This window comes from Elephas maximus, chromosome 16 (assembly GCF_024166365.1).
Source record: "Elephas maximus indicus isolate mEleMax1 chromosome 16, mEleMax1 primary haplotype, whole genome shotgun sequence".
NCBI lineage: Eukaryota > Metazoa > Chordata > Mammalia > Proboscidea > Elephantidae > Elephas > Elephas maximus.
Window position 1 is genome coordinate 73,893,653 of NC_064834.1, and position 20,337 is coordinate 73,913,989.

General features: G+C 51.6%; 1 protein-coding gene across 1 annotated transcript; it reads left to right on the plus strand.

The window, feature by feature from the left end:
* Window positions 1–6: 6 nt before the first annotated feature.
* Window positions 7–19,919, plus strand: GPR26 (G protein-coupled receptor 26). The gene is made up of 3 exons (XM_049854954.1): window positions 7–739; window positions 6,588–6,701; window positions 19,211–19,919. Exons 1-3 carry the CDS (start codon window positions 72–74, stop codon window positions 19,440–19,442), a joined length of 1,014 nt encoding a protein of 337 aa, XP_049710911.1. The 5' UTR covers window positions 7–71; the 3' UTR covers window positions 19,443–19,919.
* The last annotated feature ends 418 nt before the right edge of the window (window positions 19,920–20,337 follow it).

The window sequence follows — 20,337 nt, forward strand, 5'->3', positions numbered from 1 at the left end:
CGGGCCGCGCCCTGGTGGCTCCGGGTGGCGGGCCCTGAGTGCCCGCGGGGGCGCGACGGCGGGCGCGCACCATGAACTCCTGGGACGCGGGCCTGGCGGGGCTGCTGGTGGGCACGATGGCAGTCTCCCTGCTGTCCAACGCGCTGGTGCTGCTCTGCCTGCTGCACAGCGCGGACATCCGCCGCCAGGCGCCCGCGCTCTTCACCCTCAACCTCACGTGCGGCAACCTGCTGTGCACTGTGGTCAACATGCCCCTCACGCTGGCCGGCGTGGTAGCGCAGCGGCAGCCAGCTGGCGACCGCCTGTGCCGCCTGGCCGCCTTCCTCGACACCTTCCTGGCCACCAACTCCATGCTTAGCATGGCCGCACTCAGCATCGACCGCTGGGTGGCTGTGGTCTTCCCACTGAGCTACCGCGCCAAGATGCGCCTCCGCGACGCCGCGCTCATGGTGGCCTACACGTGGCTGCACGCTCTGGCCTTCCCGGCCGCCGCGCTCGCCCTGTCCTGGCTTGGCTTCCACCAGCTCTACGCGTCCTGCACACTGTGCAGCCGGCGGCCGGACGAGCGCCTGCGCTTCGCTGTCTTCACCGGCGCCTTCCACGCGCTCAGCTTCCTGCTCTCCTTCATCGTGCTCTGCTGCACGTACCTCAAGGTGCTCAAAGTGGCCCGCTTCCACTGCAAACGCATCGATGTGATCACCATGCAGACGCTTGTGCTGCTCGTGGACATCCACCCCAGGTGAGGGAGGCCCAGGTAGGGACGCTGGGAAGGGCTGCAGGGTGCGGGCTGGGTGGGCACCTGGGCTTGCCTGTGCTCCAGTGTGCGGTCCTGGGCAAGCCTCTGAAGCCCACAGAGCCTCGATGTCCATCTCTGAAAGTGGGGGAGCAGGGGTGTGTGGGGATGGGGGCAGAGGGGACAGGGCTGTGGGACCTCACCTCAGAGCATCAGCAAAGCAGGGACACAAGATAGGGGTGAGCCAGTGTACACTTGGATTTTCAAAGGTCGAAATCACAGAGTCAGAACTCTGTTGGACTTCCTTATGCTTACTTTATGTTGTGGAGGTTTTCACTTCAGATGGTTTGAGGCAGGGCAGTGATCTTTTTTGTCTGCTTAAGTGTTTGCGAGGGTTGTCATGTGGCCTGAGAAGGGTCCACTGGAGGCTTCGGAAGCTGCCCAGGGCTCTGGAAATTGACAAGCTGCTCCTCTGGGGCTGTCCTCTCTGCATGTCTGTCGCTGTCTCTGTCTTCTCGTTCTGTGTGTGTGTGAGTGTGTGTCCCCACCCCGAGATGGGCTTAGGCCTCGCCTTCCCCTGAGGTGCCATGGGAGCATCTGGTGGACTCTGGGAAGGATCTCCTGCCGGCCCCAGGGACTGCTGCCCAGACTGGCAGCATGGAGGTACCTGCAGAGTGTCCCTCCCAACACTCCTGGGACTCACCCTGCCACCTGCTGCCCCTGCACTGGCCACTGTTTCTTAGGAGGGCCGTCAAGGTGGGCAGCCCCAGTGCAGGCACCCCAGGAGCTGCTGCCATCCCTGAGGCACTCTTGGGAAGGAAGGAGGGAACCCAGCTCAATGTCCTGAGCTCACCTTGGGTTTACTGGTGAGAACAGGAAAGCCAAGAAAGAAGTGGCTGGCGGTGTTCCTGTGGACCCTGCGCTGTTCCTCGTCCCACTGTGCCAGGGAGCAACAAGCCTCCCCTCCCACATCTGGGTCAGGGCTTGGCTTCTGGAAGGCACGGAAGGTGAGGCAGACAGAGAGCACTAAGGGAGGAGAGATGAGGGGCCTCCTGGGTAAGCAGGACTCAGAGAGCAGAGGAGGAGTGGTCCCCAGGGTGTGCATGCCCCCTCCAGGGAGGAGCAGGCTCATGGCAGAGGTGATAGACTGGACGCGTGAACCTGAGCAGGGTCTTTGGGTCTGAGGTTTTTGTGCTTGTGAGCAGTGGAAAGAAAAGTCCTTGAACTTCACCATGTCTGAGCAGGTAGAGGCATGCATGTGTGTGTTAATTGTTCTCAGAATGGCTGAAGCTTCTCACCACTGATTCTTCCCCACAGAATCGGGTACAGACATTCACATGTGAGTGACTGTGCACCTAGGCACCAGGGCATGGATGGACCCATGATGCCAGATGTCTAGCCTCACACACGTCCCATGTATTCATGTGTCAACCACACATGTGCAGGCACATCATGACACGCTGACACCAAGACCTGGTTGACTGCCGTGGCACGTGTCTCTGCAGGTCAATGTCATTTAAAGAAACAGCCTGTAGCCACAGCTGCAGAGCCACAGCCCTTCCCATCAGTTTAGAAGCTGCATCTGGGGACTTGGACCAGGACTGCATGTGGAGGGTGGAGGGCGGTGTCTTTCAGCCCTGGAACCTGAGGGGCTCCTAGTGTGGCTCTTCTCACCAGGAGTCTAACAGCAGAGGAGGGGCTGGGCTGGGCTGGGCTGGGCTGGGCTGGGCTGAGAGAGGAATCAGCTCTTATTCAGACCAGTTCAAGCCCATCCTTGCCCTTCATCCAGCTCCCGGCACAGGAGGGGTGGTGGCTCCTGCCAGCCCGTGAGAGGGCAGGGTCTGCTCTACTTCTGCAAATCTCTCTCCAGGCCAAACGCTGCAGAGAGAATTCCGAGGGCTCAGGGACAGAGGTGGTTCTCTGCCATCTCCCTCAGAAGGGAACCCTAACCCTTCTTTGCCCAGGCTGCTCTCAGGAACCCCTGGTCCCAGCCTCCTGAGGCCCCCCAGGGCCAGGGAGCAGCATCTGTCTGCACGGCAGAGGGGTTTCTGGGTCAGGGAGCCTCCACCAGCTCAGACAGGCCCCACTGGCCAGGGCTCCCTGTGGTTACCCCATAGCGGGAGTACAGGACAGCACCGCTGCTTCTGCGAGTGTACCTGCCTTTTCCTGGGGGCTGGTCCTCATGGAGTGAGAGACTGAGAGGTGGGCACACAACAGGGACCAGTTCCCTGGCAGCCAGTTCATAGGCTTCTATCTTGACAGCTCCAAACACTTTCTCCCCACAAACCAGAAGCCTCAGAGCTAGCTCTGGGGAACTGCCCCAGCACCCCCAGGGCTTAGGCATCAGGGGGGCTCTGGGTGCCAGGGTGCTGTGAGCCTACGGGCCCCGGGGTGACCAGTGCCCAGGCAGCAGAAGCCTAGCTCCTTGCTCTGCACAGACAGGGCAGTGCAGTGGAGTCTGCTCCCTGTAGCTTTACTTATCAGCCACCATACCGATGGCCTCCTGGGAGGTAATTAAAAGGGGACCATTTGGACTTCTCTGGGGCCAGGGTGGGTTTGTCAGGAAGCTTCCAGTGGTCACTGTGTTCTTCCCAAAGACTGCTAACCTGGGCAAATAGTGGGCAGATTCCTCCTCTTCAGCACCACCAGACGATCAAGGACTCCTTTTCCTAATTAATCTGGGCTCAGAGGGAGCGGCCAGAGACCCTGAGAGACGTTCCCCTCTCCTGCCTATCCGTGGTGGCTCCTTGAGCTAGTACGTTTATGAAGCAGCTTGGAATTTCCCATACTTATTCCCCACTTGGAAACCCTGGTGGCGTAGTTGTTAAGCGCTACGGCTGCTAACCAAGAGGTCCACAGTTCAAATCCACCAGGCGCTCCTCGGAAACTGTATGGGGCAGTTCTACTCTGTTCTATAGGGTCGCTATGAGTCGGAATCGACTCGACGGCAGTGGGTTGGTGTTTTGTTTTTTTTTTGGGGATTCCCCACTTGCTGCTGCTCTGTTCACTGTGTTTGGTGCCCACGGATCACAGTTCCAGACTCAGTTGAGCCAGGCCTTTCTCTGTCCTGCCAGGGATCGCCTCTCACCTCATGCAGCAGAGAGGCGGGGAGCTGGGCTCTAACGAGTTCCGGCTCCTCCTGGGGTGGCCAAGAGCCTTACTGACATGGACTCAGTGCTAAAGCAGCAATAACCTCACTGGATCTTCTTCTGAGGACGCTGAAGGCCCTGTAGGCCCTCTGGTCTCCAAGGCCTCCTGGTCAACAAGGTCCACAATGGCTGCCTGGGTGCTGACCTGGGAGGGTGTCAGAACTGCAGCAGAGCAGACCAGGGGCCTGTCGAGGGAACCTCACTGTGCCCCTGATTATGCAGATGTGATTGGGGGACGTAGGGAAGGGGAGGACTTGCCTAATTCAACAGCTCTAGAAAGTGGATGAAGCCAAGACTCATACTGAGGTCTGCCCCCCAAATTTACAGATGGGGGCGGCAGTGCGAATGGAGGCCTACAAACCACATACATAAATATTCCAAACTTCTAAATCAGGCCTACAAACTGCTAAGTAAAATATGTTCTCTCCTCCTACCTGACACATAGATCTTTATAACAACTGCAAGGCTCGGCTCAGACTTAGACTTCTCCGGCTCCCTGGAGTTCAGTCTTGTCTGTGGGGGCGTGGGGAGAGCTGAACTGGCCCCAAGCTCCCTGCCCACCTACCTGACCATCCCAGCCTGGCTCTATCCAGCACGTGGCAACAAGGCGAGCCCCAGAGGTCAGGGAGGAAGTGGCGTGGCTCCTGATGGTGAGGACTGGACTAAGGTTGCAGGGCGAGGCTTCCCAGCTGGGGACCAAGTCTTGGCTTCTACTGACCAACAATGACCAGGAGAGGCTCAGAGTTTCCACACAAACAAAGGTTTATTAGTGACAGAAAGAAAGCAGAGGCTTGCGAGGGAGAGACAGAGAGGGGCTTCCACCTACGCTAGCCTCCAGTCTCTCCACGAACAGAGGTTTTCCTGGGGTTTATAATGGGTTTTAGGTGGGAAGGATCTCATGTTTTATTCATTGCTTTTGGGGGAAAAAAGTGGTGCTTTCTGGGAAAAGGAGGGGTTAAGAAATTAGGTGCGTGGGCATCTGGAGTCAAAGGTGGAGTCGGTTTGGACAATGTCATGTCCCCACGGCATAGTCTCCGTGGCCACTTAACAAGACTGTAAGGTCGCACCCATTTTCACTGGGATTAGCTAATTCTGTTTATCTTTGGGAAACAGCTTGTAGGGACAATATGTGGAACTTCATGTGTCAGGATCCAGGATGCGGGTTATTTTGTGACGGCATCCCCTGTGATGGAGTCCTGAAGAACAACTTACAAGAGAGATATGCAAAACTTTGTGCCTCCAGGTTGCGTGTGTGGGTTATCTTGTAACACCACCATTGGGATAGAGTCCCAGGTCAACTGGCCAGTTATTCTGGTCTTGAGGCTGTCCAGCCTTCTGTCCCTGTCTCACTAGGAGTCAGACGGCTGGGTCCTAGCCTTGCCTACACCCTACTCCTTGGGTGGGAAAATCCTTCTCTTGTCCGAGGCTTGGTTTCCTCTAGCTGTGAGCTGCGGTGAGTGAATGAGAGGACCCCTCATACTGTGAATGGCTGCGTGTCTAGTTGCCTGCCTAGAGTAGAGACGTGACCCCAGGCTCAGCAGCCCCTACACCGAATCACACTCTGTGCCCCACATCATGCCAGGTGTTGTCACAGACCAGGAAGCAGCATCCACTGGGTCCCTGGGGGTCCAGAGGGGCCACAGAGCCAGCCAGAATCCGAGCTCAGGCTCCTGACTGAACGTCAGCTCCTGCTGCTCATTTGCGGAGGCCCCTGGCTGCAGTGTCTCTCTCATAAACACACAGCACAGGAAGAGAAGGTTAGCGAAGCAGCCCTGTGATGTTGGGGGTTCAAGATAGTGCCGGAACATAGTCTTTGTCCATTAAGTATACGTTGAATGAATAATGATAATGATTGGTGGCAAAGTGGTTAACAGCTCAGGCTGCTAACCTAGAGGTCGGCAGTTCGAATCCACCAGCCACTCCTTGGAAACCCTGTGGGGCAGTTCTGCTCTGTCCTCTAGGGTCACTAGGAGTCGGAACCGACTTGACACCACACAACAACAAACAAAAAGATGTATTGAGGGCTTTCTGTGAGTCGAGCACCATCTTAGGTGCTTTGTTAATCTCAAAACAACCCTACAAGGTAGCGACCCTGATTACTCCCATTTTTGAGACGAGGAAGCTGACGCACAGACTGTAACTTGCCTAAGGCCACACAGCAATTAAGTGGTTGGTGTCTAGATTTAAACCCAGCAACAGTGTGGTTCTGGTACTACCCTATCGATGAAAAGAGGAGCCAGCCCAGTGGAAGCTTTGCACGGCCTGCATCCACTGGCAATCCTTGCTATCTGGTAGGCTTGAAGTTCTTAAGGGTCACGGTAAAGCTAAGATAATATGTAGAGAATGTGACGGTGTGGGACTGGCATGTCTCAGGTGATCAGTAAATGGGATGAGTCAATAAATTGCATTTGCTGTATTTGCTGTGCTAAGTGCTTGATGCGCGTTGAATGCATTGCACGCATTTGTGCACTTCCCACATTTAAATCTCCACACGGCTCTTGGTGGCATATTGTTATTATCCACATTTCATGGATGGTGACTTAGCAATGTCAGGCTCACACGGCTGCAGGCAAGACTTGCCGCTGGATCACTGACCGTAGCCACGTTCCCACACTAGCAGCCACTGCCTGTGTTGATGACTCGGGACACAGTCTGGCCTGGCCCCAGCGGGCCCCGTCGGTCACCATCTCCTGTCTCACTCACAGCGTGCGGGAACGCTGCCTGGAGGAGCAGAAGAGGCGACGGCAGCGGGCCACCAGGAAGATCAGCACCTTCATCGGAACCTTCCTCGTGTGCTTTGCACCCTATGTGATCACCAGGTGAGCTGGCCTGCCGGGGGCAGGGCAGGGGGCGTGCATCACAGACCCTGGTGTTGGGGGGGTGGGCACAGGGGCGTAAGAGTACAGCAGAGTCTCACGATGGCTAGTAGGCCCCTCTCTCTTAGCCCCACATGCCTCCTGAAGGTGTGCTGGGGGCGACAGTGAACTTCACACATTTGGCGAGAAGGAGGCACGTGCTTTTCCTCTTTAGCCTTGAATTCCTTTTAATTAGACACAGAACCAAAATGGTTGTGTAAGACTCTTTCAAGCTCAGCTTCCAAATCACACCACTCTGATCCCTTGCCTGCTGCCCCAGCAAGCCCCCTAAGGCACTAAAGAACGGAGAGACAGGAGAAAGACGGAGGAAACCCCCAGCAGTGTGTGGGCACTGGCACTGACTACTCAACGAGTGCAGTTCGACAACCCTGCGTCCCCACCCTGGCCACGCTGACCCTCCACAGGGACACATGCCAGCTGCACAGGGAGCAGGGGTGTCTCTGTGCCAGCAGCAGGCCCACCTGTCCAACCCGGGGCCTGCCAACATTAGTCTCCTAGGGTCCCGGTCACCAAGGCCAGCCGGGGTTTTGATACCCAGCCTCAGGCTATAAAATTTCCCCAAAAAATTTTAGTCAAAAAAACAAAAAAAAAGAAGAAGAAGAAAATATTATTCTATCAGTTTTGAGGACTAGAGGGAAAAGGGAAACCCCACAGCTTTGTGTCCAGAGTGGCTTAACTATTTTGGAAGTTGGCAACAAAAAAGGAACGTCAGTGTTCTGTTAGGAGGCAGATGTGGAAGCTGTTGTTGAACCTGGAAACAAGGACCTGGGCAGGGCTTTCTCTCTCTGTATATGTGTGTTTGTGTGTGTGTGTGAGAGAGAGAGAGAGACAGAGAAAAAGGGAGAAGGAAAAGGAGAGGGAGTATACCCAGCCTGTCATCCCAGCATCCTGCCCTGGAAGGACCTGGAAGGGTGCTCCCTGCCTGGCTGTCACTCAGTGTCTGCTTGCACGCCCCCTCGAAGTGGATCCCACTGTGGGCAGATCTCACCATTGTCCTTACACCAAGCTGAAGCTTGACTTCCTGTAGCTGCACCCACTGCTCCCAATTCTGCTTTTCGGGACTCAGGAGAGCATCTGTGTTCTGGTCCCAGCAGCCCTGGCGGATTTGCACACAGGGCATCTGGCTTCCCACAGCCAGCCTCCACCTTTCGTCTCCAGACAGCTCAGCTCTGGGTCTCCCCCTGTCTTCCCTGAGGGAAGTCTAGTGGGCTTGCATCTCCCTTTAAATGTAGGACCTACAACTGCCTTCAGGTCTCTGGGTGGATCTGACCAGGGCAGAGCAGAGCCATCACTTCTTCCTTCTAGAACTGTCCGCTAAACCTGGCACTATTGATATTGTGGGTGGAAAATTCTGTGTTGGGGGGTAGCTGTCCTGTGCACTGTAGGATGTTTAGCGGCATCACTGGCCTCTACCCCCTAGATGCTAGGAGCAATCCCTTACCCAGTTGTGATAACCAAAACTGTCTCCATACATTGCCAAATGTCCCCTGGGGACTAGAGTCGCCCCTGGCTGAGGACCACTGGTATAGACTGACTACATCCAGCTACAAACCATGCAAAAACCAGTGTTTTCTGTGGGACACGAAGCCTGTGCAAGGTGAGGACAAGAAGGAGCAGTGTGGTTTGCAGCAAGGACTTGAGTGTGCTGGTTGTTGCCATCAGCTGCTGTCGAGCTGGCCCCAACTCATGGCAACCCCCTGCACAATGGAATGAAACACTGCCCGGTCCTGTGCCATCCCCATGATTGGTTTCAGATTGGACCGTTGAAATCCATAGGGTTTCATTGGCTGATTTTCTGAAGTAGATCACCAGGCCTTTCTTCCTTGTCCATTTTTGTCTGGAAGCCTCACTGAAGCCCGTTCAGCCACACACAAGCATCCACTGACAGGCAGGTAGTGGCTGTGCTAGGGGTGCGTTGGCCCGGAATCGAACCCAGATCTCCCTTGTGGAAGGGGAGAATTCTCCCACTGAACCATCACCAACACCTTCCCTGGGTTCATATCTCAACTCTGCCCCTTCCCGTCCACGTAACCTGGGCCAGTGGGTTCACTCTTAGAGCCTCAGGTGTCTGGAATGTAAGGCGGAAGTGGTGACAGTGCCGCCTGTTAGGGGGCTGTGAGGGAGGGGGACATAGAGCTTGGGTGTGGCCAGCACAGGCGTGGCTCCCGGAGAGCAGGGGGATGAAGTCTGGGGTCAGCGCCTGCCCTGCCTCTGATACAGGGGTGCTCACAGCCCTGGCATGGGGTGGCTGGTGCTAGACGGAAGAAACTCAATCCAACAGGGGTGGGGGGGTGCATCAGGCAGGGTGGGCGGGCATGCAGGAGCCCCTCCTCTAAGTGCCCACAGTAAGGGGGATTTGGGCTAAAGAGGTGAATCTGACGCCTAAGAGAGTAGGAAATATTGATCCAACTTCAAACTGTTGGATTTTTCTCTGCTTTAATCTCATTTCCCAACAAAATTTCTTTCTTTTTCCCACCCACTACAGCCTGGTTCACTCTGATTGTTGTTAGGTGCCGGGTTGGTTCTGACTCACAGTGACCCTGTGTAGGACAGAAGGGAAACTCTAATCGTGCCCAGGAAACAATGTTCACTCAATGTGTTCCCTCCAAATGGACTGGATGCATTTTGACTTTTTTAAAACATTCACAAAACTGTTCATCCTTTATAGGGATGAGCAGTGACTTACTAGGGAAAGAACACTTTGCCTGGGAAACTTCATAAATATAAATGTCTCTGGTGAAGCCTTCCTCTCCCCATCCCCCCCCCCCCCCCCCCCATACACTAGCAACCCAACTCAGCCCTGGTCTGAACTTTCTTCTAAGTACAGAGAAAGCACTCAGGAAACGTGTGCCAGTCGATAAACAAAAAGCCAATAAAAGGTCCCTACGTGGTGAAAATGGTTTGTCCTTGACTACTAACCTAAAGGTTGGCAGTTCGAACCCATCTGGCAGCCCACGGAAGACAGTCCTGGCGATCTGCTTCCATAAAGATCACAGCCAAGAAAACCCTATGGAGCAGTTCTACTCTGTAACACATGGGGTCACTATGAGTTGGGATCGACTTGACGGGCAACCAGCAACAACAACCCACTGAGGCAGCAAGAGGCGAATCCTGTGGAATTCAGAAAGGGAAAGTAAAAACAAGCTCTGTCTCTTGAGGACTAATTGAAGACTCTATCTGTATATGGAGCCTTGGTGGCATAGTGGTTAAGAGCTCGGCTGTTAACCAAAAAGTCAGCAATTCAAACCCATCAGCTGCTTCTTGAAAACCCTATGTGGCAGTTCTACTCTGTCCTATAGGGTCACTCTGAGTCGGAATCGACTCAATGGCAATGGGTATCCCTCTATATCCTATAAGGCCCTACTCTGTGGCTGAAGCTGTACCACCCTCTATACCTGCCCAATCTTCCTATTTTACAGATGAGGAAACTGAGGCTCAGGTTCCAGCCTTGCCCAGTATCTCACAACCCACTAAATGGCTCAGCCAGGATGCAAACCCAGGGCCCAGCCGGGAGCTACGTCCCCCTCCCTCCCAGCCCCTCACGCAGGCTCGCCCGGCTGCTCTGGATCCCTCTGAGAGAACAAATGTTAAAGCTTTCCCACCAGGGGGATGTGGGGAGGCACTTCGTATCACGATCCACTCAGAAAACAGAAAGCTGCCACTTCCTAGATGATTGATACCAAGTTGTTCGCGAGTCACTGAAACCCCTCATTAAGTTGTCAGCGCAGAAAACAATACTCCTCGCAGCTCCACAGTGATGGATCTGTATTCCGGCAGCCGGCCTGGCCCCTTCCGTACCTTACAGATGGAGACATCAGCAAGGGCGTGGGTTACAATCCGGACAGCTGTGGGCATGCCGGGAGCTGGCAGAATGGGAATATTGAGGACAGGACATCTGCCTGACATTTGTAGGGTTGAGGGAAGTCTGGCCAGCTGAGTGGCTCTCCCTCCTCTTTGTCCCTACTCTGCCTACATCTGCTGATAACTTTCTCAGGGAAGCATCATTCTTTGGTCATGTGCTTAAGATGAACAATTATAAGTCTTCAGACAGGTCCTCAAGCCTCTCCTGCTGGGGAACATGATGTTTATAACCACACCTGTCATCTACTGAACACCTGTCATGCATCCGAAAGTGTTGCCATCGAGTCATCTCCAGCTCATGGCTACCTGACATGTGTCAGAGTAGAAGTGTGCTCCATGGAGGCTCTCAAGGCTGATTTTTGGAAGTAGGTCGCTAGGCCTTTCTTCTGAGGTGCCTTCAGGTAGACTCAAACCTCCAGCCTTTTGGTTGGTTAGCAGCTGAGAACCATTCATGCCACCCAGGGACCTATCATGCCCTTAACCCACTGCTGGCGAGTCGATTCTGACTCATAGCGACTCTATCAGACAGACTAGAACCGCCCCATAGGGTTTCCAAAGAGCAGCTGGTGCATTCGAACTGCTGAGCTTTTGGTTAGCAGCCATAGCACTTAACCACTGTGCCACCAGGGTTCCATTAGGCCCCTAGAGGGTATCAATCCAGGCCTTATTTCATCCAGTGCAGTTATCCCACAAGGCAAGTACTAGTATCCTAGTTTTATAGATGAGGAAATTGATTATCAGAAAGGCAAAATGAGTTGCCCAATGGCATACAAGTAGTGAGTGGCAAGCCAAGATTTAAAGCCAGGCCGGTGTCCAGACAATTGGCTCTCATTTAGCCTTTGGGCCATGCTACACCTCCAAAGACTGGGTGCCAGGCCCTGGAAGTTCAGAGATGCCCCATCCAACTTCTGATGCACAAGCATCTTGTGAGCACCTTGAGGTAGCCCAGGCCCAGCACCAGGCTCCTCTGGGTGAGGCAGGCCTGTGAGTTGTTTCTCTGTAACAGCAGTAGATCTGCAGGGCCTCATCCCCCGTTCTCCCACCCAGCTGTCCGCTGCAGGATGTCTGCCTACATGGGCCCCTAGGAAGGTGGTGGGGATTTGATGCTGTTCTGATGTCATTAGGCCAAAGACCCAAGGCCAACCCAATCCTGCCTTACAACCACCTCTGTACCCCACTGAAGTCCCCAAGGGGGCTATGACAAGAGGAAATAAAATCCCACTTTATTTACACTTGAGCCCAGTAACCCCTAAATGCAGAGCTCTCAGGTCAGTACTAGGCTGGGGTCGGGGCTCATATCTTACTTAGCCATGACTGCTGGGGAAAGGGGTGGGGGGGCATTCACCCCTCTACAGCCCACCCATGAGGAGTAGAAAGAAGGAGCAGAAGGTGGCCCGCACCTTTTCACACATGGAACCCACTCCCCTGCCTTCTCATGCACGTGACTGATGGGCATTAGAAAGCCTCTTTTTGGGGAGTGGGAATACATAGGAAAGGGCTGAGAAGAGCTAGACCTGGATGAGAAGACGGGCTAGGAGTTCTCTCTAAAAGAGCATCTCGAGGACTCCCGCGGTCATCCAAATGCCTGCCTAATCTGGAATTAGGAAGGAGCAGTGTGGCAATGCGGGAATCCTTGCCCCTTCTCGGACCCTGTAAACAGATGGCACTTGGAGCTGTCAGAGACAGGACAGAGCACAGCCCAAAGCTGGCTGAGGCAGGATCCAGTGCACAGGAAAAGCAGAGAACAGGGCAGCCAGCCATATCTGAGCATGGCAAGGGGGCCCGCAGCTTGCAGTCTGGGCCGGTGGCCACACAGGACCAGCATCCAGGCCTGAACCCCCAAAGCACCTTCTGACCTGGAGACCCCAAAGAAGGCCAGAGACTGGGTTTTCAAAGCAGATGTCATGTACACTGTAGGCAGGGGCAGGTGACAAGACTTCTGGGTAGCATACAGTGACCTCGTGGGATAGGGGTCCTTACATCTGGAATGACTCCAGAGCACCTGGGGTCCAGCCCGCCATGCTGAGTTGGATGGAGCTGGCTTTCCTAGGCTGGAGATCTGGGCTTTTTATTCAATCTCTCTGAGCCCCAATTTCCTCATCTGTATGTCTCAGGTTCAATTCCCAGCCAAAGCACCTCATGTGTGGCCACGTTGCCATACTAGTGAACAGGTTGTTCAGCAGAGCTTCCAGACTAAGACAGACTAGGAAGAAAGGCCTGGCAATCTGCTCCTGAAAAATCAGCCAGTGCAAATCCTGTGGATCACAACAGTCCAATCCAGCTGTGCATGGGGTCACCCTGAGTCGGGGCTGACTAGACAGCAGCTAACAATAACGACATACTGTAATGGGAATAATAATACTCATACCTATTCAGCAGGATAACTGTGAGATCAGAGATTGTGGACATCAAGTACTTGGCCCCAAGGAGATGCTCAGCTGGCCGTTATTAGTACCGAGCCAGGTGGAGAGCACAGAGACTACATAAAACCTCTGAAAAGCGAGTGCCATCGACTTTACCTCTTCATTATCTAAGTGGGGGATTTTTAAATTGTCCTGAATAGTTTTATTCTGTGAAATCTTCAAAACCTGCACGTAATACTTAATGATTTTGCTGGATGGTTTGTATGATATTTTGCTGTTTTACTAAATCCTCTTCTGAGAGCTAAAATGCTAGGACTGGATTCAGCAATATGTGGAAGACCAGACACTTTGGAAAAGCAATGTGGTGACGCACAGCAACGATGTGTTAGCATTCAGCTATTCTGTTGCCATTGTTTTAGGTGTGAACTGTAAATTCAGGTTGTTTTTTCCCCCCCCAAACTTATCACTTCCCAAAATAGATATCTTAAAAGTACAGATTTCCCAAATGTTCCACCCACTGCCCTCGAGTCGATTCTGACTCGTAGCGACCCTATAGCTCAGAGTAGAACTGCCCCATAGAGTTCCCAAATGTTAATAACTCAATTTTCCCTTGGACATTTTTTCCATTCCTCCATGAGAAGAAACGTGGCCACATTTCCACATGGGGTCAGACAGCAGGACAGACAGTGGGCTGAAATGAGAGACCAGATAGAGGTCCCCAGAGTGGCCTCATTAAGGATCTGTCTGAGAAAGGGCCATTTCAGTGGAGAGTCGCAAATACTCTCTCCCACCACCAGCATTCCCCTGCCTTCCCTTCCCTTCAGCTGGCTCTGCAGTCCACCCTCACAACCTCAGCCCCAAGATGGATTCAGAAGAAGCAGCCAAGATGGCAGCACAGAGTCAAAGCCTAACACAGTTCCTTCTGCACCTGTGTCCTCACCTGGGCAACCCACCAAGCTGAGAGCTGCTGCAGCCTTTCATCCTGCAGACCCCCAAGGCAGAGCACAGGCGCTGGACCCCTAGGTAGAGTACAGGTGCTGGACCCCTAGGTAGAGTATAGGCGCTGGACCCCCAGGTAGAGTACAGGTGACTGACCCCCAGGTAGAGTTGTTGTTGTGTTGTTGTTAGGTGCCATCAAGTCGGTTCCAACACAGCGACCCTACGCACAACAGAACGAAACACTGCCCGGTCCTGCGCCATCCTTACAATCGTTGTTATGCTTGAGCTCATTGTTGCAGCCACTGTGTCAATCTACCTCATTAAAGGTCTTCCTCTTTTCCGCTCACCCTGTACTCTGCCAAGCATGATGTCCTTCTCCAGGGACTGATCCCTCCTGACAACACGTGCAAAGTACGTAAGATGCAGTCTTGCCATCCTTGCCTCTGAGGAGCATTCTGGCCGCACTTCTTCCAAGACAGATTTGTTCATCCTTTTGGCAGTCCACGGTATATTCAATATTCTTCGCCAACACCACAATTCAAAGGCGTCAGCTCTTCTTTGGTCTTCCTTATTCATTGTCCAGCTTTCACATGCATATGATGTGATTGAAAATACCATGGCTTGGGTCAGGTGCACCTTAGTCTTCAGGGTGACATCTTTGCTCTTCAACACTTTAAAGAGGTCCTTTGCAGCAGGTTTGCCCAACGCAATGCGTCTTTTGATTTCTTGATAGTTGGTTCCATGCCTGTTGATTGTGGATCCAAGTAAAATGAAATCCTTGACAACTTCAATCTTTTCTCCGTTTATCATGGTGGTGCTCATTGGTCCAGTTGTGAGGATTTTTGTTTTCTTTATGTTGAGGTGTAATCCATACTGAAGGCTGTGGTCTTTGATCTTCATTAGTAAGTGCTTCAAGTCCTCTTCATTTTCAGCAAGCAAGGTTGTGTCATCTGCATAACACAGGTTGTTAATGAGTCTTCCTCCAATCCTGATGCCCAGTTCTTCTTCATATAGCCCAGCTTCCTGTATTATTTGTTCAGCATACAGATTAAGTAGGTATGGTGAAAGAATACAACCCTGACGCACACCCTTCCTGACTTGAAACCAATCAGTATCCCCTTGTTCTGTCCGAACAACTGCCTCTTGATCTATGTAAAGGTTCCTCATGAGCACAATTAAGTGTTCTGGAATTCCCATTCTTTGCAGCGTTATCCATAGTTTGTTATGATCCACACAGTCGAATGCTTTTGCATAGTCAATAAAACACAGGTAAACATCCTTCTGGTATTCTCTGCTTTCAGCCAGGATCCATCTGACATCAGCAATGATATCCCTGGTTCCACATCCTCTTCTGAAACTGGCCTGAATTTCTGGCAGTTCTCTGTCGATATACTGCTGTAGCCGTTTTTGAATGATCTTCAGCAAAATTGTGCTTGCGTGTGATATTAATGATATTGTTCTATAATTTCCACATTCGGTTGGATCACCTTTCTTGGGAACAGGCATAAATATGGATCCCTTCCAGTCAGCTGGCCAGGAAGCTGTCTTCCATATTTCTTGGCATAGATGAGTGAGCACCTCCAGCGCTGCATCTGTTTGTTGAAACAGCTCAATTGATATTCCATCCATTCCTGGAGGCTTGTTTTTCACCAATGCCTTCAGAGCAGCTTGGACTTCTTCCTTCAGTACCATCGGTTCCTGATCATATGCCACCTCTTGAAATGGTTGAATATCGACTAATTCTTTTTGGTATAATGACTCTGTGTATTCCTTCCATCTTCTTTTGATGCTTCCTGCATCGTTTAATATTTTCCGCATGGAATCCTTCACTATTGCAACTCGAGGCTTGAAATTTTTCTTCAGTTCTTTCAGCTTGAGAAACGCCGAGCGTGTTCATCCCTTTTGGTTTTCCATCTCCAGCTCTTTGCACATGTCATTATAATACTTTGTCTTCTCGAGAGGCCCTTTGAAATCTTCTGTTCAGCTCTTTTGCTTCATGAATTCTTCCGTTTGCTTTAGTTGCTCAACGCTCAAGAGCAAGTTTCAGAGTCTTTTCTGACATCCATCTTGGTCTTTTCTTTCTTTCCGGTCTTTTCTTTCTTTCCGGTCTTTTCTTCCTTTCCTTTCTTTTCAGTGACCTCTTGCTTTCTTCATGGATGATGTCCTTGATGTCATTCCACAATTCATCTGGTCTTCGGTCACTAGTGTTCAATGCATCAAATCTATTCTTCAGATAGTCTCTAAATTCAAGTGGGATATATTCAAGGTCATATTTTGGCTCTCGTGGACTTGCTCTGATTTTCTTCAGTTTCAGCTTGAACTCACATATGAGCAATTGATGGTCTGTTCCACAGTCAGCCCCTGTCCTTGTTCTGACTGAAGATATTAAGCTTCTCTATCGTCTCTTTCCACAGATGTAGTCAGTTTGATTTCTCTGTGTTCCATCTGGCGAGGTCCATGTGTATAGTCACCGTTTATGTTGGTGAAAGAAGGTATTTGCAATGAAGAAGTCATTGGTCTTGTAAAATTCTATCATTCGATCTTGGCATTGTTTCTATCACCAAGGCCATATTTTCCAGCTACTGATCCTTCTACTTTGTTTCCAACTTTCGCATTCCAATCGTCAGTAGTTATCAATCCATCTCGATTGCATGTTTGATGAATTTCAGACTGCAGCAGCTGATAAAAATCTTCTGTTTCTTCATCTTTGGCCCTAATGGTTGGTGCGTAAATTTGAATAGTAGTCGAATTAACTGGTGTTCCTTGTAGGTGTATGGATATTATCCTATCACTGACAGCATTGTACTTCAGGATAGATCTTGAAACGTTCTTTTTGGTGATGAATGTAACACCATTCCTCTTCAAGCTGTCATTCCCAGCATAGTAGACTATATGATTGTCTGATTCAAAATGGCCAATATCAGTCCATTTCAGCTCACTAATGCCTAGGATATCTATGTTTATGCATTCCATTTCATTTTTGATGATTTCCAATTTCCTAGATTCATACTTCATACATTCCAGGTTCTGGTTATCAATGGATGTTTGCAGCTGTTTCTTCTCATTTTGAGTCGTGCCACATCAGGAAATGAAGGTCCTGAAAGCTTTACTCCATCCACGTCATTAAGGTCAACTCTACTTTGAGAAGGCAGCTCTTCCCCAGTCATCTTTTGAGTGCCTTCCAACCTGGGGGGCTCATCTTCCAGCACTACATCAGACAATGTTCCGCTGCTATTCATAAGGTTTTCACGGGCTAATGCTTTTCAGAAGTAGACTGCCGGGTCCTTCTTCCTAGTCTGTCTTAGTCTGGAAGCTCAGCTGAAACCTGTCCTCCATGGGTGACCCTGCTGGTATCTGAATACCAGTGGCATAGCTTCCAGCATCACAGCAACACACAAGCCCACACAGTATGACAAACTGACAGACACGTGGGGGCAAGGTAGAGTATAAGTGCCTAACTCGCACGTAGAGTACAGGTGCTGGACCACTGGCAGAGCAGAAGTATCAGACTCCCTTCCGGAGTACAGGTGCCTGACCGCCCCTCACTAGTACCTGTACCCATTGAACAGGTACTGGTACTGGATCCCCCCTCACTGTAGTACAGGTGCTGGACCACTGGTAGAGTAGAAGTGTCAGACTCCCTTCCAGAGTACAGGTGTGAGACCGCCCCCCCCAATAGAGTATAGACCCTGGACCCCCAGGTAGAATACAGGTACAGGACCCTCAGGTAAAGTTCAGGTACTGGAGCCCCTTCACTAGAGTACAGGTGCTCAACTCCCAGGTAGAGTAGAGATGACCAACTCCCAGGTAGAGTACAGGTGCCTGACCTACCTAGGCCCCTGTCTTGCTGTGTGATGTTGGGCAACCTCTTCACATCTCTGGGCCTCAGTTTCCTCGTATGACAGTGGATGGGAAGAGGGTGATTTACTATCTCTAAGCTCTCTCCCCAATCTGTAGGTCTTTCCTACCTTACATTAAATCTGGATAATGTTAAAATATGGCCAGGGGGCTGGACAGATGTGAGATAGGAGAATAAATGGCTTGATTTGGAGGCAAGTTTTTGTGCCCTTCTGAGGGGATTTCATTTATACATTGGAGGCTTTTACTAACCCCCCAGCCTGGCACCACGGAATGGAGCTGTTCAATGGGTACCAGGAGGATTCAAAGAACCTTTGAATGTCTAAGGAGGTTAAATAGTTTGCCCCAGTAAATGGTACAGGCATGATTTGAACCCAGGTCTGTCTGACTCTCAAACCCAAGTTTATCTGAAAAATCGGCTAAAGCCAACAGTGCTCTTTGACACAAGAGCCGTGTCTTCCCTTGATTATCTCCCCAAAGAGTGAGGTCACTCAAGGGCACCCTGACAGCTGCTGTCGTCAAAGACCACCAGGACCCCAGACCTGGGAGAGGCCTTCCTCTCCAGCATATTCTTTCTCACTGTGTAGCCTTTCCTGCCGCAAGACGAATGTGCTTTGTAGGATATTTGCAAAATTATTCTCACCTCTTCCTCCTTAGCTAGATAGAGCCAGGACTTAAAGCAAATAATCAGACTCTTATAGCTGAAATTATCATAGAGATGCCCATATTCAGCCTCCTCACTTTTTACCTGGCAACGTACAGGTCCAGGGAAGCCAAAAGACTTGCCCAGGGTCCCACAGCAGGTAAGCAGCAGAGTTGGGACCAATAGCCAGGACACTATTGGCTTTAGCCCATATCTCAGATAAGCTCGGGTTCTAGAGCCAGACAGACCTGGGTTCGAATCATGCCTGTACAATTTACTTGGGCAAACTATTTAACCTCCTTACACATCTGTTTCCTCATATGTAAAATGCAAAGAGGTCCGTGGGTGGAGCAGATGGTTTGCACTTGACTATTAACCTAAAGATTGGCAGTTCAAACCCACCCAGCAGCACCACAGAAGAAAGGCCTGGCCATCTGCTTGTGTAAAGATTACAGCCAAGAAGACCCTATGGAGCAGTGTTACTCTATAACACGTGAGCCCACCACAAGCCAGAATTGACTAGACAGCAACTTTTTTTTCTTTAATGGAGATAATCAAGTTTATCTCCCAGGGTTTAGCAAGACTGTATGTATAATGTGTTAGTGCCTAGAATAAAACAAGTGCTTGAGGAGTGTCCATGGCCAGTTGTTGTTGTTAGAGCAGGCAGACTCAGGAAACTTAGGCTTGGCCGGGTGGTTAGGGCTAGGGGTGCAGACTGGAGCCCTGGCCTGAGGCTGCCCCAGCCCGCACCCAGCCAAGCTCTCAATAATGGCACCCTCTCTCCGCAGGCTGGTGGAGCTCTCCTCCACGGTGACCATCGGCTCCCACTGGGGAGTGCTGTCCAAGTGCTTGGCCTACAGCAAGGCCGCCTCCGACCCCTTTGTGTACTCACTGCTGCGCCATCAATACCGCAAAAGCTGCAAGGAGATCCTGAACAGGGTCCTTAACAGACGCTCCATCCGGTCCTCGGGCTTCACAGGTGACTCCCACAGTCAGAACATTCTGCCTGTCTCGGAGTGAAGGCAGACACTCCCATGGAGAGCCGAGAATGAGATGGTTGGTGAGAAGAAGGGAGGGCAGGCTGGGGCTCCCGGGTGGACATCACCAGCTGCCACCACCTGGCAGCTCAGTGACCCCAGTTCCCTGGCTTGTAGGGGCTCTGAAGCCTGTTTCTCAGTTCCTCATAGGCAGATATTGGACTGTCCCCATGCATCACCAAAGGATGACCGTGGGACCTGCTATGGCCTTTCTTCCTGAGAAGCTCCTTTGGGCTTCTGGACTCACAGAGGTTCCCTGAGGGTGACCCTCAGCCCAGTAACTCTCAAGGCAAGTGCGGAAGCACGGCGTCCACCTGCTTGCTCACAGTTGGATGTTGGGCTCCACGCTGAAGGACAGTGTTGGACACCACGGGACATTTCAGGCATGCTGACACTGAGGTTAGCAGTGACCGCTTGGCCCCACCTGCCATGGCTACTATTCTCCAGTCCTTCCACATGACAGCGGTGGCTGCTTTAACCCAAGTATTATTCAGCTGGTACTAACTACACAGTATTCAGCTAAGACCCTTGGGCTCCGCACCCAAGGGAAAACGGTTAACAGCTAGTGGCTGCTCCATTGCTGCCAGCCTGTTGTCTTAGATATTGTTGAACTGGATTCAACTTTGCCACCCCATCCCCCCAAAAAGCTAATGTTTATGTGTAGACAATCTTAGCATGAAAACAGTTTACATAGGCAGGTAACGCTCTTATGAAGTTCCCTGAAGTCTAACACTGACGTCACCTTCTTCTGATTTACATGTTATAACTGTTGGAGCCAAGTGACATCAGGCGAAAGGTAGCTGGCTGGTGTTCCTCCTATTTGTGACCTGAGTTTTCAGGAAGTGTCCACATTACCTTACACATCTTGTCCAGCATGT

Coding starts and splice junctions, on each gene's coding strand:
- GPR26 (XM_049854954.1), top strand. CDS start 72: ATGAACTCCTGGGACGCGGGCCTGGCGGGGCTGCTGGTGGGCACGATG. Junction 740..6,587: donor CTCGTGGACATCCACCCCAG/GTGAGGGAGGCC, acceptor TCTCACTCACAG/CGTGCGGGAACGCTGCCTGG. Junction 6,702..19,210: donor GCACCCTATGTGATCACCAG/GTGAGCTGGCCT, acceptor CTCTCTCCGCAG/GCTGGTGGAGCTCTCCTCCA.